Source organism: Sinocyclocheilus rhinocerous, unplaced genomic scaffold, assembly GCF_001515625.1.
Source record: "Sinocyclocheilus rhinocerous isolate Xijiao unplaced genomic scaffold, SAMN03320098_v1.1 scaffold675, whole genome shotgun sequence".
Lineage (NCBI taxonomy): Eukaryota > Metazoa > Chordata > Actinopteri > Cypriniformes > Cyprinidae > Sinocyclocheilus > Sinocyclocheilus rhinocerous.
This window is the reverse complement of record NW_015629520.1, coordinates 1,034,193-1,057,963: the sequence shown is the minus strand read 5'-3', so window position 1 is coordinate 1,057,963 and position 23,771 is coordinate 1,034,193. Positions and strand designations below refer to the sequence as shown.

The 23,771-nt window shown below is 35.7% G+C and overlaps 1 protein-coding gene across 1 annotated transcript in view; it reads right to left on the bottom strand.

Moving 5' to 3' along the window:
• Window positions 1-17,799, bottom strand: part of LOC107739084 (nuclear receptor ROR-alpha-like) — a 292,374-nt gene extending 274,575 nt beyond the window's left edge. The window contains 1 exon segment of the mRNA XM_016551077.1: window positions 17,430-17,799. Coding sequence (XP_016406563.1) covers window positions 17,430-17,583 — 154 coding nt within the window. The 5' untranslated portion in view covers window positions 17,584-17,799.
• Between the last annotated feature and the right edge of the window lie 5,972 nt (window positions 17,800-23,771).

The window sequence follows — 23,771 nt, the reverse complement described above, 5'->3', positions numbered from 1 at the left end:
AATCTCAGGAGCCATGGAAGACTTCCCACTGCCATTCTTCTCTCCACATCTCCCAGTGACAGAGCGCTAATGTCGCGCGCATCCAGGTGAGAGCGTGGCACGTGTCACGAAGCGAAAAATGGCTGAGCTCGCCATGCTCAGCCGTCTTCTTTAATTGGGTAAAACAAAGTAATTTGAGTGCAGCACAGGGGGGCGTGAGGGGCTAAATGACAGGACAGAAGGTCAACGCTTCTCCCTTACTCCACCAAGCGTCATCCACCAACATGCACAGCATGGTTTTGAGTTAATATTGAGATCTATTATCCAGCAGCCCTCTGCCATCTGCCCCACACATGCGCGCCGGCTCAGGCAATCAACTGTACGTGCTGTGAGAGACAGGGCTACAGTGCATTTTTCAGCTACTGTATATGTGCAGTGCATTATGGGTCTTTTTGTCTTGTCATGCAGATTAGTCATAAAACTTCACTGCATCTTCTGTTGCGACGTGACAGTGGTGATCTCTCACTTAGTCTTCAATTACTTAGTCTAAACCCCATAGGACATGGTATAAATGCACAAATAAATAAAAATATGGATAAAAGGATCTCAAGGGCTCAACAGTAAAGATGGCCCACTGTCTCAGGTCAGTATAAGAAAGTTTTATGCCCATTGACAGAACTGTAATTTTGCCAGTCGAAAAACTTGATTTCTGAAGAAATCTGACACTGAAGAATGGAGTAATGGCTGCTAAAAATTCAGCTTTGACATCACAGGAATAAATTACATTTTAAAATATATTCAAATAGAAAGCAGTTATTTTAACTGTAATAATATTTCACAATATGACTGTTTTTATTGTATTTTTGATCAAATAAATGCAGCATTGGTGAGCATACAATAAGTAAACATTTGACAGACAGTGGACATGTGTGTGTGTGTGTGTGTGTGTGTGTGTGTGTATATATATATATATATATCAAGAGTATTGTGTATGACTGTATTGTGATATATCGATACATACATCCCTAAAAATCTGTGTGAAAGCAGCCTAAAAATGTGTTCTGCCCCATTTTATGTGATATTCCACAGTGCAAAAAAACACTGACAAAGAAATACTCTCACGCTTATGTACAATGGAGTAACAAGCTATTTGCGGCAAAAAGACAATAGAGTGGTTTTCAAGGAACCTTTCCAAGAGCGTTCAGCGGAGGGTCAGGAAGAACAACGGCGGATCCTTTAGGGAGGTCACGCTGGTGTGTCGACAAAGTATGAAGATTACACCACTGTGAGATAACCGGAGCAGTGCCTCAGGTGCACACACACACACTGAACACATTGGTTTCAACACGGAGCTATTTCCACATTCCTCTGGCCGCTGGCCTGCTCAGATGTTTCAACAAAGCAGCTGTGGTTTTCAATGAAAGGAAGAAATAACAGAGAAAGAAAAATGTTTATGGAAGTTACTTCAAACAGATGAATACTTCACATACCAAGTCCGCCACCATGTGCATCAAAGCTATTCAAATTAAATATTTTGTTTTGTAATATACGTCAAATATACCTGTAAATGCAGTATAAGCTAATTGAATTACAAAAGAATATTGCATCTCTCTTACTGATGTACTTCAGTTAGAATAGAGGTGTGTATTGCTCAATACATAGGGTTAAAAACTCGAAAAAAAAACATAAAACCTCAAATCACATTTCTTGTTGAAGTGTGCTGACGTGATCTGACAACTTTTGCCTGGTTAGAGATAAAACGGGCCAAACAAAGAAAAAGAAACATTAGATTTACACTAAAAGAGGAACCAAGGTATGAGAATATCAGTGAGTTTGGGGTGAACACTTTTGACTTGGGCCAGTAAGTAAACAACCAAGCACCCTAGCAACAGGATAGCAACAAGCTAAAAAAAATAGTCAAGAACACCTTAACAACTGCATATCAATGCCTTTCTCAACACCCTGGCATTGTGACGGCAAGTCACTTTGCTGCTACTACAAATGACTGCCTATGCATGTTGTTTTTCTCCCAGGTGCGGCTCATGCTCAGATCAGAAGATGTGCAACGCTTTGGGCTATGCTGGAACAACCTTCCTGGGAATAATCCTTTAATGTGTCCCATGAATTTGCATGAAGCGTTTTTTGGGGGGTGTTGCTGCTCACCTATAAGCAAGTGTGTACCACAGGGCTCTGTGCTAGGCCCGATGCCTTTAGGGCTCAATCAGGTGTTATATGTCTGATTTAGGACACCACCATCAATCTCCCCCTGTCCACTCGCTCTCCCACGTGGGATCAAATCACCACCCTCAAGTATGTACTTAAGCATCGCGTCCCAGCTGCCAGCTTTTGTACTGACAGTACTTATTTGTCAGTTCTTTGTTACACCCAGCACTGGTTTCCTGTCTGCGCAATCTCTGCAGAACAAATATGAGTAGTTAAGCTCATATTACAAGGACAGTGCTATCTTATTCAATCCATTTCAAAGGCAGTTTCAACAGAGGAGGCAGCGCAAATGAGCTAATTGACATTTTCAGTTTTTCCACATGTAACCTTCACCCTCATGATTTCTGCATGTGTGTTACATCTGCATACTTACCTGGCAGGGGAGGCACCTTCACTTTCACTTTCACACTTTCACTTTAATGGCTCACAGTTTGGATCTACGGTTGACTTCCTTGTAATCAACTTACATAATCTTATGCATCTATATGCTTGTCCCAAACCTTAAACATAACAATTTGGTTATAAAATTCTAAATTAGTGTTATAAGAAACTATTTCAAATATGTGTGCCACAGAAAACTGGATAATCTGCTATTTTGCATGACCAGATGCTAGTCATGCTTGGCACATTTATATGCTGCATTCATGACTCATTAGCTTTATTGAAGGCAGGGGTACTGAGTGAACGACAAATAATTCAGTCATCTTGACAGACTGAAGTATCGTGGAAACAACTGCGCAACGTGTTTTTGTTCACAGAGGTGTTCTTTTTATTAGGTTTATTTCTTCTGCACTGAGTGATAGAGCATGCGGCAGTGAACATTAGGCCTCAGGCCACAAGGAGGGCGAAAGTGAGCGGGGAACCTATGTTGACACCTCGCTGGCTCCGTTAATCCGACATGTGAATGATGGCTGGGAGTTTGAAAGGCACTTTGTCCAATTAGAACCGTGCAGCAAATTTCCACCTGGCCCTGGCAGAGATGAAGTGGCTCTTTTGAGAAGACACAGTGGCTTCCAGCCAGGTAAGAGAGAAGTCCAAAAGGTTCTAGTCCAACTAGCAATTAACAAACCTCCACTGGACAACCCCCTAAATGCAAATTGAAATATAATGAGAATTCTCGCTATCAATTAAAACCAAAGATTGCCATTCACTTTGGCGTGTTTCAGAAGCAGACAAACTGCCATGTATGGTGTCAACGCCACAGCGAAGGGTCAATCACTGTCACAGGGAAGGAAGTCGCAGAGCAGCGCGCATCAAATGGACTCCCGCTGATACAAATCACAGATGTGTCTAATAAATAGCCTGGCACATAATAATTTCAACTCTACCCATTTTCCTAAAGTGTATCTGCAGACCAGAGGTGTAATTTCAACCATATAATGTGAAAGATCAAACATTCATTCAACATTCAGCTTATTCCCTCAGTGCCAAAGTAGCGGGCCATTATACTACTTGAGAGCGACCAACTTCCCTGTGCTCAACTATACTACATATCAGGCTTTTCACACAAATCATGTGTTCCAATCATTCCCTAAATGAAATTAGGCTGATTTTTGAAGCCAATTTACAAATTAAACATTTAAAAAGGAAGAGTTCACCCTCTATTTATTTACCCTCCTCATGACATTCCAATCCCATATGCTGCTTTCATGACAGTTGGATACTAGACACTCAAGAACCAATAACATTTTTATGAAACTGAAGTCCCATATTTTAAAAGGTGACTAATAACATACATTTTATTCAGTTCATAACACAGTTATTTTATGACTTCTGAAGTCTTGAAAAACAGCACAGATGTATGAATTACTTTCATAGAGATTTTTTGCTATTTGTGGAGGCCATGAAACGTCATTGTATAGAGGAGATCTATTTGAAGAAATTATTTCTTTGTGTTCCAATGAAGGAAAAAAAACACCCTACGGGTTTAGAGGGTGAATAATGACAGATGTTTTTGGATGAAGTATTCATTTACGGAAATCTCAATGGCTTGTGCTCCTAAAATGGCAAAACAGATGATTTGATAAACAAATTGAGAAAGTATCTTGCTGTTTGAGTAGATGCATATCAAGATTAGCCAAATTTGCGCTCAGATCAATGTAGCACAACCTTTGCCATCCCACAGAGGAGTTTCAGAAGAAGCGTTAGCGAATTTCCTCACACACAGTGGCACCATTGTGCTCCATCTAACTTTTTCTTCGTTAAAATGCAATCAATTGTTATACATCTGCCAGCCATGTGGCAAAAACTTCAATCTTTTAATCTGAAATTAATGCAGCAATTATAATGGGGTCTCGGAAAGGAATAATTTCACATTTTAAAATCCTTGAACATTAACTGATGGCTTCCATCTTCCCACTTCTGTATGTCTATTTCTGTCTGTCACGTAAAAATAGGCTTTTAATAACTTGACATGCGGTTAATTATTGCATCCCAGGCACCTCATTAGGAAAATTAAGTGGTAAAACACTGATCGATAAGGCTGATAAACTTTGGCCTGAAGATGGAGGGACGTGATTGGTGCTGCAAACACGACAGCGGGAGAGCCCTGTTCTCCATCACTGCCAGAGTCCAGTGGAAATGTCGTTCTCCATCACTGCTCCATCAATTCCAACCATCCACAAGCTAAGGATTAACTATTCATTACGTAAAAGAGAAATCTCATCTTCTGTTTATGACATCACATGAGAAAAGACTGGGTCACAAGTTAACAATCCAAAGTTTCCAACAGTCTTGCGGACTCTGAAATTCATAGTTACTCAGATCCCAAATGCAGTCTGGGTAAAATGATAGTGTTCAGAACCTAAGCAACTGCTTTTTGGTTGGCTGTTAGATTATTTGTTACATCATGAAGTGAATGACTTGGATGAATGAAAACAATGATGCACTTAAAGGAATAGTTCAATGGAAACTGTAGTTTCTTTCTTCTGTTAAACACAAAAGAAGATATTTTTAAAAATGTGGGTAACCAAACAGTTGCTGGTAGCCATCGACTTCCATAGTATGGAAAAAAATGTATATGGAATTCAAAAGGGACCGTTAACAGTTTGTTTACACACATTCTTCAATTTTTGTTTTTCCAGTAAGTATCATGATAAAAAGGTCCTGGTAATAAAAATAATATCCAATGTTGAACTGTCAGTGTAAATGGGTTATAAAATGCAAAGAACAAAATGTAATTAAACATGTAAAAAGTACTGTAATTGTAATACTAAAATTAATACTACTTTAAATGAATGAATGAATGAACCCAGTCTTCCTACAGTATTATTGTACAAAGTACACAATCATTTAATTACTTAAAATCAAGATCACAAGCCAACTATGGGAAAAAGTATTGATCTGTGTCTCTTACAAAAATTATGGGATGAGCAGAAACAGACTATTCCTTTGTTTCTTCTCTAAAATTGGGGGGGGGTTCATCCTAGGCTTACAATGACTGACTGTTTAATTGAAAATCTGCTGAAATCAATGTTACTGAATTAAAAAAAATACACAAACATATATGCATGCCTTAATATTTACAAACTCAACTTTTTATTTTAATAATTTAATTTTAATATCTAAAATAATTAACATTTTAAAAGGTGTATTCTCAATATCACATTAGCTTTTCATGTAGTATCAAGATTGGTATCAATAATTTTTTGCTATCGCCGACTGAGATTTTGGCATCATGACAACCCTTAATTATTCAATTTAAACTGATAAATGAACAGAAGTGCACATGGCTTAATTTAACATAATTTAATAAGTACCTAAAAGGATAATGGTAGAATAAATGGTGAAATCTTGAGCCTGAGAGAGTTAAGTTGAAGGTCAGGAAGGACAAACCAAGTCCTCGGTGAAACCTTGTCTCCTCCCAACCACTGTAAGACATTTAAATAAGAATGAACTAATGGATTCATATCCAATGTGACTCAACATGATTAATAGTTATGGGCATTGTTTAAGCACTCTGGTCCACTGGTTCACTGTAATTGGTGAACAAAAAAAAAAAAAACTATAGAGAGTGGGTCTCTGATATTAATAATTAGCTGGCTGAATCGTCACAGGAAGAACCGAGTCTGACCAAGCCTGCACGATTTTAATCAAAGACTGAAAATAGGAGCTGATTATAATCTGCGTTGAGAAGTCACCGGGGGTGTTAGAAGAATACGACATGCCCGGATGTGAGGATAATTTGATTAAGAGCTTGCCGCACCTGAAGGGACAGAATCTCTTTTTAACTTTATTTACTGGATTAGGCGACGCTTCTTAATCATATATGAATAATCAAGTACATTGAGTGACACTAATTCAAAATATGACTTATCTTTTTGATCAGCCTGATTTTTATTTGTTAGGGGACCCGAAATTGTTTTAACAGGGGAAGGATGAGCAGGCACTTAACTTCTGAACGCGTGTTAAAACAAGTCAAAATCAATTATACGCCGAATTGGCTGAATAAATGAATATTACATGCATGAAACACATCTGGGGCTGTAAGGCCTAAAAATTTAATTTGATACGAGTGAATGAAGAATGGGTGTTTGCGTAATTCATAAAACAAAGAGATACTATGAAAAAAAAGTGAAATGCACACACACACATACGCGAATTACGAGTCAGACGTTGTGACTTCAATGACTTGGAATTCACGGCAGATACATGCACAGAAAATGTCAGGCCAAGTTCAGGAAATTGGCCTACTTTAGCATGTCCCTTCATACTTGCTTTTATGAGCATGGTAAACACATCTTGTGAGGGAACATTTTAAGATGAAAAGCAGACATTACACAACTTCTGTGTCCATTACAAAAGAGCAAGACAAAATGGAAACAAAGCATTTTATTTTTGCCTTACGCAGAATTTGGCTCATTTTAAGTTTGGCTTAAGCGCAGCTTGAAAGCCCTAAATCTCTAAACGTAGCTACCACATGATAAAAACACTATTCCTTTCAATAACATTTGCTTCTTATTTTTTACATTTCTGCCCAAGTTCTTCAAAGTTATTGGTACACTCCTTAAAAAAAAAAAAAAAAAAAAACATTTACTAGAGAAATATCACTGCATAAGCTATTAGACACGGCCTTAGAGAACGTATCTTAAAGTTTTTACTAGGATGATGAATAAAACGAGAACATTTTTGTTTGATAGTATACCAATAAACTGATAATTATTCATTATAAATATTTACTAGATTTGTTTGTTAGTTTGGCAGTCTTTCTGGTTTTTAAATAAAGATACAATGAATATACTAATATAATTTTTGGGGCACCCCCTAAAAAAAAAAAAAAAAAAAAAACATTTACTAGAGAAATATCACTGCATAAGCTATTAGACACGGCCTTAGAGAACGTATCTTAAAGTTTTTACTAGGATGATGAATAAAACGAGAACATTTTTGTTTGATAGTATACCAATAAACTGATAATTATTCATTATAAATATTTACTAGATTTGTTTGTTAGTTTGGCAGTCTTTCTGGTTTTTAAATAAAGATACAATGAATATACTAATATAAAACATATTTAAATTATAAATAAATAAATAACGTTCAATATTATTTATCATTTAAGTCCAGAAAAATTAGCAGGGTAGAGTTTACATACAAAAAATAAATAAATAAATAAAATTTCAAGAAATACAATAGGTATTCTAATAAAATCTATAAAATCAAGTCTAGTTTTAATATATTATGCATTGTTGTTTTACGGATTTTTAGAATCCGTTTTTTTTTTTTTTTACTCAAAAACAAGTACATTTCAGAAATCATTCTTTGTGTTGTATTTTACATTTTGTCATTGTGGTAAAGTCAGTCCTCAACCCATCTTTCTTCCGCAGTGTGACATATTTCTGACATATTCCCACAAAGCAGGATATTCAACATGGAAAAGATCAACGCATTATTAGCTGTTTGGCTATTTGTTAACATTATCCATCAGCAGATGCAGCCAAAGTGAGGACAACGGAAAAGAGCAAGACATTGAATTGAATGTGGCACATGAAAAAAAAAAAGGTCTAGGAATTACTAGATGCTATACTTTGCTCTTTTACGACAGCTAGCAATTGTCACAATCCAATACAAACTCGAAGCATACTCTAGGGTGAGACTGAATATCTTCCTCTTTCTGGATGCTTTAAAGTTAATGGGTTGCACCAATTTGACATTTAAAACAGACTGCAGCACTTTGCGTTCGTTATCATGAGTTGTTAAATCCCGCTGAGGAATCCTGTCGACTTTGGTCAACCACCATCGTCTCCTATGAGGCCCCAAAGCAGAGGCCCATTTCCAGTTCCTTCACCTCAGCTTCACGTCCCCACTACACCATGGGCCTAGTTAGGTCACAGCCCCGCCCCACAATAGTAAATTTAGACCTCTTTAAAGGCTTCCCATAATGCATCTGGAGTACATTAATTAATTACTATTTAAACTGTCTATCTCAGAAATTAACTTCTGTAAATGGGACGTAGATCTGAGATGTCCCCTGCCGCTGGAGATGTTGCATCAAAATCTGGTTCTTGTCACCAGCGGAGGGCAGATTTCCCAGCCCCAGTTTGGCCAAAACTAAACAAGGTACACTTTAGGTACTAATGTGTATCTTTAAGGGACCGATATGCGCCTTCAGGGGCCGTTCACATGTCGCGTCTTTTGCGTGCTCAAGTTCGTTATTTCAAGTGTAGAAGTGCGGCAAGCGCACTCAAAATAGAAGCGGCGTGCTAATGACGCTCATGTGCTGCGACGCACTTGTTTTTTCCAGGCACATCTATGCCGCAGCGAGATGAAAACATCTCAAATTTTCAGAATGCCTCAAGCACACCGCAGATCTGGGATATTCATTTATGTATATGAATATCTTATATGTATGTGTGTGTGTATGTGTGTGTGTGTGTGTGTGTGTGTGTGTGTGTGTAAAATATCGCCCAGCCCTATTTAAAAATAACAAAAAAGCTTACAACAACATTTTTGGGTGAACCAATTCTTTAAACTCCAGACAGGGTGGGATAATGTTGAATGTGTTAAAGTGTACAGGTTAAGCTGGAGCACATTGGGCGCTGCGACGTTAAACACTGGTGTCACTGCACAATATCTGTTAGGCTAATTGCAGGGTTTGAATAAAAGAGCTCAGCTTGGCTCATTCAGCCGCTAAAATATCCCCCCTGCTGGAAAGAGTCAATCAGCACACCACCAGGTGACAGATTTCACCATCACACTCTCACACCGAGGCTGGGAGCAAGCAAAATATTGTTGTCTGCCATGCCAACTAATAAGTAATTATAGGCTAGTCCTTCACAGATGGCAGACCCCACAGTCATTCCGCTGTCTTCCAATAAAGGAGAAATTAAGTTAAGGCACTGCTCCACACATGTGCATCAGCAATGCCAACAAATGCAAGTCTAAACAAACGCCGGCCGTGCCTGAGAGTTAACTGGAAGGAACCCATTAAAACTAGCCTAGCTTATGACACTGCAAATCTACTCAACGTGATTGATGCAAAGCCTCCGATTCCTGCGCACACGTGTAATTGTGGAGGTGTGCAAGAGGCAAAAGTTTGGAAAGCAGAGCTTTGTTCTGAGTTACTCCAACCTGAACAATCAAAGTAGAAGTTTTCTTCCAAAGTCTTAAAAAAGATGAACATTTTGTCATTACTTACACTGCCAGTCAGAAGTTTGGAATTATTAAGTCTTTTTTAAAGTGGTCATGAACGGAGAAATCAAAATTCCCTTGATCTTTTGACATATTAGAGGTCATTGTACTATAAAAACATCCTGTACGTTTCAGAACTCAAAACCTTCTGCCACTTTATGACGTAATAGTGTGGCTAAACCCCGCCTCCACAGAAAAAGATCAACGCCTGCTTCTACAGCACTGTCTGTTTTAAGGATGCACCGAATGTTCGGCAACCGAAATTATTCGGCCGAAAATAGCAAAAAAAAGCTATTTCGGTGTTCGGGCCGAATAAGCGAAAAGATAGAATAAATTGTACCGAACAATGATATGACGCGATCAAATGGCAACCAGCGAAGAGTGAGAGGCGCGCACTCTTTAATGCAGCACACGTCAGCAGTGTGGAAGCATTTAAACTGTCGGAGAAAGACGCAAAAAGCATTACAAGCACCAACAGCGAGAGACTGTTTAGTACTGCAGCTCATGTCTTCGATGAGAAGAGGAAGGGGTGATTGTTGCTGGTTTACTATATGATGATTGAAATCGCGAAATGGCCTTAAACAATTAGTAAATAAACTGCAAAACGTTATGTTTTCTAATACACGCACGCATTGCATGTATTCTGACAGCGCTGCACGAGCTCGCGGCGCTATCTGCTTGTTAACCAGGGTTTAAAGTCCAAAGCGTGAGGAAAATCTGCGCTCGTCAGTTGCTCAGTCACATTTTTATGAAATTTTACAAGTCATGTGACAATGCGATACGTACGACTTATTCGTAATGAGACTTATTTATAAATCTGTTGTTGTCAACAAAAAGGAAGCATTGAAGTCTTCCTGCGCGTTTCCGCCAAAATAAAAGTTGAGAAAAAGCAAGAACTCTATCAACATTCATAAATGTTAGTATTGTAATTTTACTGTTGTTCTGTAAAATAAAATAAAAAGTAAGAATTTTAAGCTAAATTGTGCTTTGTTGGTATAGTGTCTGCTAGAATGTTAAAAATGTTCAGTGTTAAATATTTTTAAATTGTTGTTTTGTAATAGATTTTTTTCTTTGAAAAGCAAGACAAAACAGTAAAAAGCACATTTTGGCTATTTAATTTATGCAATGGGGGAAAAAAAAAACACGAAAAAAACGTATTCGGTATTCGGCCCAGTGTTTCACTTTGTTCGGTTTCGGCTTCGGCCAAGAATTTTCATTGCGGTGCATCCCTAGTCTGTTTAGCCCCACCCACCGATTCATGCATGTAGTGTAAATAACGAGAGAGGCAAACGCAGGTCTACGCAGAAACCAAATGCTAAAGATGCTCCGAAGACAACAAGATGCTGTGCAATGCCAAGTTGTGGAAAAAAGCACAGTCTTTGTATTGCCTTCCTTCTGATCCCAGCGTTAGGAAAGAGTGGATGAACTTTATTTTTAATGAAGTTCCAGACCGCGTCAGTAAGAACTTGGTCTTTTGTTCACTTCATTTCACCATGGATTCATTTACAAACAAGGCACAATTCAACGCAGGATTTTCAGGAAGAATGAAACTAAAAGACGATGCTGTCATTGCTGTGCGACTATATTGGATCCGACAGTCGCACCACACATGTGTTACTGTTTTTATTACGTGATCACTATTGCGTTGTCTGTTATTACAGATCGTTTGATGTGTACTGAGCATTTATGCATTTTTAACCTAAATCACAGCAATCATCTGTGAAGGATGTTGCTGTCAAACATAAACAACTGTTAACCAATCATAGCAGTGGGCGTTTACTTCCGAGTCGACAATCTGCCACACCTATTCAATTCACAGAGCGTTCTGATGAGGGGGGTTAAAAACAGGGCAGAAAATAGCCTATTACTTCTAAATTATGATGTATTCTGATGTAAACATCTTGATAACATTATAAGTGGATCTCAGAGAACAGTACAAAATTATACAAAAAAGGCAGTTCGTGATCCCTTTAATATTTTTGAAAGAAGTCTTTTGCTCACCAAGGTGTATTTGATAAAAAAAAATACAGTAAAAACTGTTACTGTACTTAAATACAATAAAATATTATTACAATTACATTTTTTTAAATGTAATTTATTCCTGTGATGCAAAGCTGAATTTTCAGCATCATTACTCCAGTCTTCAGTGTCACATGATCCTTCAGAAATCATTCTAATATGTTGATTTGCTGCTCAAGAAACATTTCTTATTATTATAAGTGTTGAAAACAGTTGTGCTGCTTAAAATATTTTGTGCAAAGTGTGATACACTACCATTCAAAAGTTTAGGGCAAGTAAGCGTAACGTAAAAATAAAAAATAAATACTTTTATTCAGCAAGTGACCGCAAAGATTTTTTATAATAATGTAATGTTATAAATAATATTACAAAAGATTAAGTAGCAAAGTTTTCAACATTGAAATAAGAAATGTTGTGTTTTATCATTGTAGAAATTTTATTTCTGAGGTTTTGTAATTCCCATATTTCTTGAAGGTGACTCTCATTGGAATCATAGTCTAAATAAATTAAATAAATACATAATCAAACACACACAAAAAAACACTGGCAGAAATTATAAGAAGTTCAAAAAATATTACTATATTTACTTTTGATGATGATGAGTCACTAAACTCTCATTATATAGAAAAGAGCTAAAGAAAGATTCTTCAAAAACACTTTTGATTGACATAAGGGTGAGTACATGATGACAATTGTTATTTTGGGGTTAGATATTTCTTTGCACCCAATATTTTCGCACAACTGACACCAACCCAATTAATACAACCAAATCTTACTCTACACTTTTCTAAATCAAACATCCAGTTTCACTTACATCAAAAACCCTAAAAAAAGCTACAAGCCTGAACCTCCATAGACAAAAACAGAGCATTAATACTGACTGTTTTCAAACTCCCTCCTTGAGCACTGGAGGAAGCCAAATGTAGTAATAACACACTCTCTAAATGATTTAAGCATTTGTGTGTTTGCCTGTCTGACCCTCTGTTATCCTTCAAGAACCTCCTTTAAACAAGACGTCAAGTGTCAACACTCAGGGTTATAACAGCATGTGCCACGCTTCAGCTTTGCCATTTGATTACTAGGTCAAATGTGAAGTTTGACCTGCTCTGAGTTCTTCTGTGTATGTGGACAAGCACAGGTTAAAATAATAGTAGGCAAAATCAGGGTACGGTCAAAGGCCATGTGTGGGCATGGTGTAAAAAAAACAAAGGGAAAATGTGTTCCTTACTAAATGTCTTCACATTGGTTTCTGTGGACAAAGCTAAATGTACCGTTTGAACAACGCACTATAATTTGGAGAATACTTCAAATGTTTGACAACAAATAAAAAATTTAAAAATAAACCACAATGACTGATCGTTTACCTTTTTTTTTTTTTAAATCATTTTAGATGTGTGCAATAAACCCAGAAAAATATATATCTAAAATAAGAATACATAACATGATTAAATCAAACAAAAATGTAAAATATATATATTTTTTTTAATGCTGAAAGTTTATTTTGTTAAATCATTTGGATGCGTGCAAACAAAATAGAAAAATATTTATCTGAAATAAGAATGAACCAAATGATTCAGCTAATGTAAAAATAAATACATTAATACTGAATTTAGCATATTACTAATGCACCACTTAAACAGTATTGAGTGCAGGCAAAATACAACGTTACTGAAAGAGACACACAATGGGTGTGGACTAACATCTTTCCTGAGATTTTCTTTCCATAACTTTCAACACGCATGTAATATTTGTAAAAATGAGTCCACTGGATGACATTCAGGTCAAATGACGCCTTTATTACATAAACATTAAGTATCACAGCCAAAAAGATCCCCAAAAATATGAATGTGACCTTAAATCCAAGTGCAGTTTAAGGGTGTCTTTTCTCAAAATGTATATTTCATTAATAAAGTTATTTAGTTTGAACTTGAATATGCAGGTAATATTTCTATAAAAAATGAATCTATTGGATGACATTTAGGTCAAACAACATATATGTTACATAAACATTAATTTTCACAGTGAAAAAAGTGCCAAGAAAATATGAATCAGACCTAAAAGTGCGGTTTAATGTCGTCTTTCCTCAAATTACTATATACTTTCTTAATAAAAGATGGAAAATGTTGGTTTGAACTTAATAACTCGCTCAACTTAAATGCATAAAAGACAAATTTCAATTCAAAGAAACAAAATTCCGATAATTTTGTTCATAAATTTAGCCGGTCATCCTAACTCTTCTAAGAGCCTCAGTTATGTTCCCTTTTCACTTGAGATCAAAGCAATGCGGTTTGCTTCATTTCATAGATCCGTTGAAAGTGGTTAATTCATCCGTGTGCTGAGATTGCCTCCGACACCCACAATCACAGCCAATGCAGCCAACGCTAAATAAACTCACTGACACACCACAAGCAAAACCACAGACTGCTTGTGGTTAACTAATAATAAAGCCGTTTCACATGTGGTGTCCTACTGTGCGTAATTATGAGATCTGACTAAACCGCAAATTTAAGTGTTTAAGCAGCCAAAATATGATTAACAGTCACAGCTGCTAAAACACGTATTTGAGTGTGACATTGATATTCACTTAGTCTTAAAAAAAAAAAAAAATGTATATGAGCCAAATATACCATAAGCTATAATAACAAATCAGCAATAATTATTGCTACATTTGCTGTCTCTCTCTCTTACAGTGTCTATTAGGGCTGCACAATTAAACTGAAAAATATTCAGCATTAAAATGACAACAGCTAATACAGCAATGCATTTACATGCATGTTGCATCATGCATCTATGACGTGTTTTTTGCACCGGTTGAGCATCATAACCAATCAGAGTTGCACACAATGACCAATCAAAAATGCTTAAATGAATCTATAGCTTTATCAAAGCGTTCCACTATGCTGCTAAAAGGGCCAATGTCAAGTTGACTGTTTATCCAACAAACAGGAAAAAGTTGTGTCTGCACTAAATACTGTAAATAATTGTTTGCATGTTCAAATCAAGAATAAAGCAGAATCTGCACAAAATCACGTTCAATGAAACTTCGACCAAAAGTCGAAGATCTAATATAAAAAAAAGGTGCACCATGTACACTTCTGTCACCTAGTACATTTTATTTGTAAAAAAAAATAATAATAATTTATAATAATAATAATAAAAAGTTGTTATTTTTGACCTCATGTTTCATTGAACTTATGTTGACAGCTTAGTCACTGTCTTGATCTAAAACAGCAATAACTTAATTCAAAAACAGTTCTCAGATTGTCTTGTCAATGCCAATTCTATTATGTAAAATTAATAACTGAGATTGCATTTAATTGTTTTGTTTATTTGGATTTGTCATAATCATGCAGCCCTACCCTGCTGAAAAAAAACAGCTCAAATGTATTGTTTAAAAAAACTGAAAATAATAAAAAAATTAATTAATTAAAATTTGAACTTTATATGTAGAAAATTTTGAACATTATTTTATGTTTTTTGTTTTGTTTTGTTTTTTAATAAATTATTATTAATATTATGTTCTGGATATCATAATTTCAGCCCAACTTTTCAAATTTTTTGCCACTCTAATAGGCAACTACCATCATTTTCACTAGCTGTTTGTTATATGTCCATTAGCAATTTATGGGTTTGATTTTATGGTGAAATATCATTCTTTCTATAACATGAATCTTACACAGTCATACCTCAAAATATTTTTAAGCAAGTTGCTAAAAGGTTGCTAAACAAGGACTACAACTACCTAAAAGATGCGACTGTGTGTCCTTGATGAATCAGAAATCTTTATATTGCTACTATAGCAACATAAACGCTTCAAAATTCATATTTAAGGTATGACGGTGTATCATTTATGCCGTAGAACCATGATGTCTCTGACATCAATTATTTTAGTCATAATTCAAACCCCACCATTCTAAACGGCCTGCAAACTGACGTCATGACCGCACTGGGTCTATTGACTCTGCTGGTGTGTTTGTTGCACAAGTCTTGCGAAAGCAAAGTGGATTTCTAACAGAGCCAAAGAGAACAGTCCCACTGAACACTTTGCTTCTCATCGCCCATTCACACAAGGGTTACATAACAGGACTAAGTAGTTCTTTCTTTTGCCTTTCCCTTCCAGATGCACTTTAGTCCCACTGTAAAGGGCGGGGGTGATTATAGGTCAGCAGGTTAGGAGTGTCTCAAAGTCAGTCTCCTTTAAAAAAAAAAATGGCATAGACTTGCCTAAAAACTCCCATCCGGACAGTGCCTCCCCATACCTGCCTCTTCTGACTGCTATTACATAACTGCACAGTGCTGGGAAAGTACCAAGCAAGAAAAGTGAAACAACTGCTAGCACGAGAGATTTGTTATAGATTCGTAAAATTCATTTTCGCGTTTCAAGGTCATTTCTCCTCATTCTTTGATTGGCGACAAACATTAAAAAAATGATAATTCAATAACTAAACACGCGCGCCACTGACTCTACAGTCCAGCGGTAATATTTTCGTTTAGAAAGCGAGTGGACTCGAGATCAAGTCCCGATTTTCTATACGATTTTATTGAATAAAACAATAAAAAAGACGACGTTATTATGAACAGTATTACACACATTCGCCACAGTGTAATCATACAAAACACACTCTGAACCCCAGACTTCGATGATTTTCCCTGCTCTGTTTATGGCAAAACTTGTTACATAACCAGCGTACATTCCACATTCACCGTATCAGCCTCTAAATATACCCTTCTTCGCGACACACAACAACCTGAACAGACATTCACCGTTACTTTATACAGTATCGTGTCACTTGTTCACTTTTTGTCTGTATAATCGCAGATACATTTTGCACTGAACTTGGATGAGTTGAACGGAGCCACCGAAGGGGGAGTGGCTAAAAAAACCTACTGTCTGTACTGTACAACACTCATATTTAGAAATATCTAAATTAAAATTAGATATTAAAGCATTGTGGGAAAGCTAAATTCCTTTTAATATATTTTATATATGAGAAATAAGTATTTGCATGCGTCCAGCTAGCGTCCAAACACGCGCAGAGATCAACGCATGCTGACAACTCATGAATGAAATGTAAAAATATAACACTTAAAAAAAAACAAATATGCATATATCAAAATAAAATGAGTCTCATTTTAAAAATATAGTTCACATAAGTTCGACTTGTGTAGCTAACACACATTATAACATTATGATCTCTCCCTATGTATATATATTATTTCGCACCATTTTTAAATCAGAAATTAACTTACATATTGTCAAATTTAGATTTTTTTAATAAACGCATTTGCTATTTTTTTAGTCTAGTGTCAGTGCTGTCATACATTCAACAACAATGACAGGATCATTCTGTTAGCCTATACAACCACATCAACTCTAAAAGCATCTTAATTCCTATATATTTCATAAATGCCGTCTATTCTTATTCACCACGCGCTTTTCTAGTGAACCAAACGCACTGGAATGATTTTGACGCGCCGCGCGCGCCATTTAAGTTGAAATGAATTCACTTTGAAGTTTTGCTCATCAACACTACGGAGAATCAATGTCATATCGATTCCAAAGAATCGCTGTCTCTCACCTCTGTTTGTGCTGGAGCAGCTCTGCCGGCGCACCGGGGCTTGGTGCTCAGCTTTGCGGAGGGTCTCCAGGTTTACCGGGGTTTCCCTGACCGGGGTAACCGGCTCTGAGACGCCGTTGCCCGGGTCGCTCGCTGGTTCTGGAGAGGACTCCATGTTGTGCTTCTTTTGGAGCTATTGCTGCTGGTGTATCACGATGCGCCGCGATGCGATTCAGAGCTCAGGGGTTTGCTGTAGCTATGTATTTTTCTAGCAGAAGTAAGAAATGTTGAACAGGCGAGTGTAGACAGAGGTGGGTGTGTGGGTTTGATTGTCCACCGGCAGCGCTAGAGAGAAGCTCCAGTGCAGCCGCTCAACAGGGACACACTGTCAATAGCCGATGAATGGATGTGTGTGTGTGAGAGTGAGACATATTAACACTGGCACTTTCATGTCTTTGCCCGTCTTCTAATGACACAGCCGCACATTTTCCGCTTTAAAATACATAATGCGTCACCTATAAAGGCACAAATTGCTCAAATTAAACATTCCTGACAGGATCCTGTTGTATGTTTTCAGAATCCCTGCACCTATCATGTTTGGTTTATGAGACGTTGCAAAAAGTATATATGAGAGCTGATATGTAACCCAGTCGAATACTTCTTACAGAAATATTGATGTAATCTATATATTGCGTGTGTGCGCATATATATGTGTGCAGCATTTTATTTTATTTTTATTTATTTATGTTGCCTTATGTTTGATTACTCTATAAATTATAATTTCAATGATGATGAACATCATTTTATAAATTGCATTTATTTGTAAATACATACCAATTGTATGTCATTCTTCACATATTTGAGAAGTTAAGCATTAGCCATTCACGAAGCTTTCAAAATATTCCAATTAAAAATATTCTAACACTTTTTATTATCCTTTAATTTGTGTTTTCCCTTATTGGTGTGAGTTAATACCCAGTTTTTGTCTGTCAGCTGTTTATGGTAAATTAATGCAACAAAAAAAAAAAAAAGGTGAAAAATCAAATATTAATATATGCAAATATACTGAACAATTGCTGGACACACTAGTGTTCATCACTATTATCACCATCTTTTAGTAACTAATTTAAGTTGTAAGCATTACATATCAAAGTTTGGTGGTATAAATGCCTATATTATCATCATACAAATGTTTACCCTATACATGGTTCTGGATCTTGTGAAATACAAATATAGATATAGGCCTTCTTTCCGATAGCCTAGATAAAAATTAATTAATTAAGGAAAACGATCTCCAGCAAATAGTCAGGTCAAGTTACTTGGTATAAGTATTTCTGCTTATTAAAGTGTTCATAAAAATTCAAGATATTTATTCTATGATTCTGACGCATAATCTTAACAAAATGTCCCAAATATAATTATGATGTGTTGATATGAAAATACTGCACATATGATACTTCCATACTCTTTTTAGTTCAAGTTTAACCACTCATGTACGCAGTATCTTGCTTATAGCCACAAATGTAGCTTATGCACTGACTAAATAAGTGAAGTGTAGCTCTGCTTATGTTTGTTTAATCAGTGTGAGAGCGCAGTAGATTAAGCTGGTCTGAGCTCTGACTTCAGCTGTTGATCAAAGCCTCAACACCCTTCGCCTTCAGGGAAAGCAGTTTTTAGCAGCATGTTAAAAGGGCGTGTTTTGATACTAAACAATGCCAAACTTGAGGCGCCCTTATTAATGAAATATTTCGTTTGGTGTCGCAGCAGTTGCGGGTTTCTCCCGGCGGCATGATAAACAGCACGCCTGCCGCATGCGATCAGCGCGGAAGAGCCACGCCCCCTCAGAGCACGTGGACTTTGGCATGGTCTTGCAACTTGAATCACCAACACCAAGTTCAGCGGGTGCACGATTACGTCGAAGTGGTTAGGTTCAGCTGAAAGGTCAAAACGGAACTAAAGGCTGCAACAGGTTGCACGCAGAAAACGGTCACACTGTCAAAACATATGAGAAACAGCATACCTGTTCAAAGAAATAAGAGTTATAATTGTGTCAGCATTTACACACCTTCATCTTGTTCCAAACCCGTTTGACCCCGTTGTCCAAATGATGACAAAAAAAACCTAAATATATATTTTTTAAATCAAAAATGCAATCCGTATAAATGGTGAACAATATTCCAAGACTTCAGAAACCGAAGAACTGGACATTTAAGTCGCTGTTTACTTACAAACCAATCTAATATTCTGCCACAGCGCGCAATTGTTCACGCAAATGTAGATTTAAATTTGGCGCGAAGGTGAGTGGCGTGGCTCCAACGCAATTGTTTTTTTTTTACGGGTCTCGTGACCGATCACGACAAATCCCGCGGTCCAAAACAACTAGCGAAAATTGAATAGGGCGTTATTAGATCATATACCAAATTTGGTGCCCAATAATCAAATCAGTTATCGCTATTTAAAATGTCTTTAAAATCTAAATGCGCTAAATAAAGTAATGTATTTTAAATTATATATAATGTATCAGTTTAATACATAAGATGAAATATTTCTGTTTGTGATTTCACTTGGTTATTAAGTTAATAAATTAGTCTGAATACGTCAACAGAGTTTGTCCCCAAATAGGCATTTTTGGACACTCATGGCACATTAAAAAAGTATTAATGTCTTTGCATTATATAACGTAATATGAAACTAAATGCCATTAAGCACCATTTTCAAGCGAGTCATTTTACTAAAGGACATTTGCTAGGTTTCAAATTATAATAGAAGTATTTGGAAGCATTCATGTTAATTTGATAAAGTACACCTGTGTGAACTTCGAACTAACTTCATATATCCACTAAAAATGACCAGTTGGTTAGAAGTCATTGCTGAAATGGCTCAGAAAAATGTTAGTTAGTTCCGAGAAAAGCTCTGGCAAGTGTGTCCAAAAGCGATCAATAACTTTTTTGCCATTTGTATGTTGCCACATGGACTTTTGGTGAAACACACTTTCATCCATAGATAAACATCTGATGGTCCACTAAGGCAAAGTTGTTGTTTTGTTTTGTTTTGTTTCTTCATGGGAACAGATTTGGAGAAATGTAGCATTACATCACTTGCTCACCAATGGATCCTCTGCAGTGAATGGGTGCCGTCAGAGTCCAAACAGCTGATAAAAAAACATCACAGTAATCCACAAGTAATCCACACGACTCCAGTCCATCAGTTACCATCTTGAGAAGTGAAAAGCTGCGTATAAGAAACAAATACATCATTAATGTGTTTTCACTTTAAACCATCGCTTCTGGCTAAATACTAGTCCATAAACCATAATAACGCTTCCTTCAGTGAAAAAGTCCATCCACTGTTGTCTCTCACATCAAAATACACCAACATAATTGTTTACAACTGATTTAGTTTGTAAACAGTACATGATCTGTGCACATTTTTCTCCTGATTCAGACAGGACAACTTTTTCACAGGAGAACACTATATTGTGTTTTAAGGGTTAAGGGCTTGTTTGAAGGGAAAACATCTTGATGATGGATTTGTTTATCATAAACATGCAGCTATTCACTTCACAACATATTAATCGATGGACTGGAGTTGTGTGGATTACTTGTAGATTATTGTAATGTTTTTATCAGCTGTTTGGACTCTTATTCTGACGGCACCCATTCACTGCATGAGGATCCATTGGTGAGCAAGTGATGGAATGCTAAATTTCTCCAAATCTGATTAAGAAACAGACCCATCTACATCTTAGATCACCTGAGGGTGACTAAATTTTCAACATTTTCATTTTTGAGTGAACTATTCCTTTAAGTGACTTTGGTAAACCTAAAATGTGATGTTAAAGTTACATTTTGTACATCTACAAATTGTTTTGACAGGTTAAAATAACCCGACACCAATCTTCTGCTTATCAGCCTGTAATTACTGTGATTTCAGACCCATCATAACCATCTGAAAATGCTGCACCATATGAGTCTTTTTTCAGATTTGATCATCTGTTTCTGGCATGCCTCTCACAAGGTTTGGAGACAGTGTGTTTACACTGACGATGGCCTCTAGCCATGTTATAATCTAGCTTCAAACTGTACGGCAAGATCAAACTTCAAGCGATGGCAAGACATCAAGAGCCCCCGAACATTTGACTGTTTTCAGCCACCTCATTTTTACAATAAGGAATTGACGTTGACATGCTACAGTAACATTTCTTTTTAAAATTGTTCGTCTCAGGGAGAAAACAATTGCTTGTTGAGCTTTTCTCTACATAATGGCAATGGTTGTTATTTCACTTAGGGAATAGATTCAGGGAAAATAAATAACAGGGAAGAAATCTTACTTGGAAAAAAAAGACAGTATAAAGACAGTAAAAATCGAGCACATTTGCTAAAGAATGTAGAATTGCACAGTATAATCTTATAAACAATTCGTATTTAATCATTTGACATCTAACAAACTACATTTTATGAACCAATTTGCTAAAACAATGCTTTACAATAAATAAAAATATATAATACAAAATGTAAATAAAATATTTATATGGGAAAAATATCAAAATGATAATAAAAAATGTATTTAAAATGTTATATTACATATTGTATATATTAAAATTGTATTCTATGTCAAATAATTTAAAATATGTCAAATAATATATAATTGTAGAAATTATACTTTCATAATAATATTCAAAATACTATATAATTCTATATATAATAATACAATTTTGAATTAAAGTGTATAATATAAGGTCAATAGGCCACAATGTGTAATATATAATAAATTAATATAATATTTAAATTAAAAGTGTTACATAAAAAGTTATATATATATATATATGTGTGTGTGTGTGTGTGTGTGTGTTATGTACTACAGTATGTAAAGTAATTTTAAAATAATATATAGTTGTAAATAACATTGTATGTATTTGTATTTTTATAACATTTTATATAATATTATTAACATGAATGTTATTTTAATATTCTGTTTAATTTATTACATATCACACATTGAGGCCTATTGAGCTTTGACACTTTAATTTGAAATTCTAAATAGTATTTAGTTTTTTTGAGAATTTATGGACTATTTTATGACCGTTATTGATCTGCCCCTGACAAGTGATGATAAAGTGACTGTTATTTATTTATTTATTGTTAGTTATGGCTGATCTGTATGGCCAGTCATTTGTTATTTGAAAGTGAGAGTCTGCGTTTTAATCAATAAATCATTCTGAATTAGTTCAGCCTGAAGCTTTTGTTGTGCATCTGTCATCAGAATTGTATTATCCTTTTTTCTGCTATTATTATTTCCCATTACTAGGCTGCTATTATCTAATCTTCGTGTGTTTTTTCCCCCTGAAATCATCTCTACATACTCTGCTTGGCCTACTGACTTCAGGTCCCCTGATTTAAAAGCATTTTATGATGTCTGGGTGTTCCTCGCTATGATTGCTTACATGTTTTCTCATTTACTCTTTATAACAAGCCTGTCAGGCAAATAATGCCTCTCATTTCTCCTCATTTTAGAGATGATAGTCAGCTCAGCAGTGACGAAAGATGAATCGCAGCAGTTTCTGTGTGGAATTGCACTTCTATGGTATTAAAAGATGAAAATATGTTGGTCCAAACTCAAATAAGTCAGGCTCATGATGCTTTTTAAAAATAATTCTTGCTGGAAATTCAACATGAAAGAGTGTTCACCACTTATTTCATTTCCATAATGTAATATACTTTGAAAAACAGGATATTAAATGCGAAAAAAAATTAAAGTATTTTATTTGTTTGGGGTGAAATAAATGGGTTTGTGTTTATCAGAAGCTCTAAAAAATTTTCCCCAGAATTTATGATGATGATGATGATGATTCATTAATTAAATAATATGAAAATAAAATGTATATAAATAATAATAAAAAATAATATTACATAAAATGTTATATAAAATATACATTATATATTAATTTAAATGACATTACATAGAACATAATTTAAAATATATAATATTTAATATTATATAAATAATAATTATAATGATAATGTAAATAATGTATGTATTTTATCTAACATGTTATGTAATATTTTTATTGTAAATGTTATATTATTTTAATTTATTATATATTACTCATTGTGACCTATTAACCTTATACTATACTTTAATATGAAATTTTATATAGTATTTATTTATTAGTTAGTTAGTTAGGTAGTTAGGTAGGTAGGTAGGTAGTTAGGTAGGTAGTTAGTTATTTAGGTAGGTAGGTAGGTAGTTAGGTGTTCTGTTAGTTAGTTAGTTAGTTAGTTAGGTAGGTAGGTAGGTAGGTAGGTAGGTAGGTAGGTAGGTAGGTAGGTAGGTAGGTAGGTAGGTAGGTAGGTAGGTAGGTAG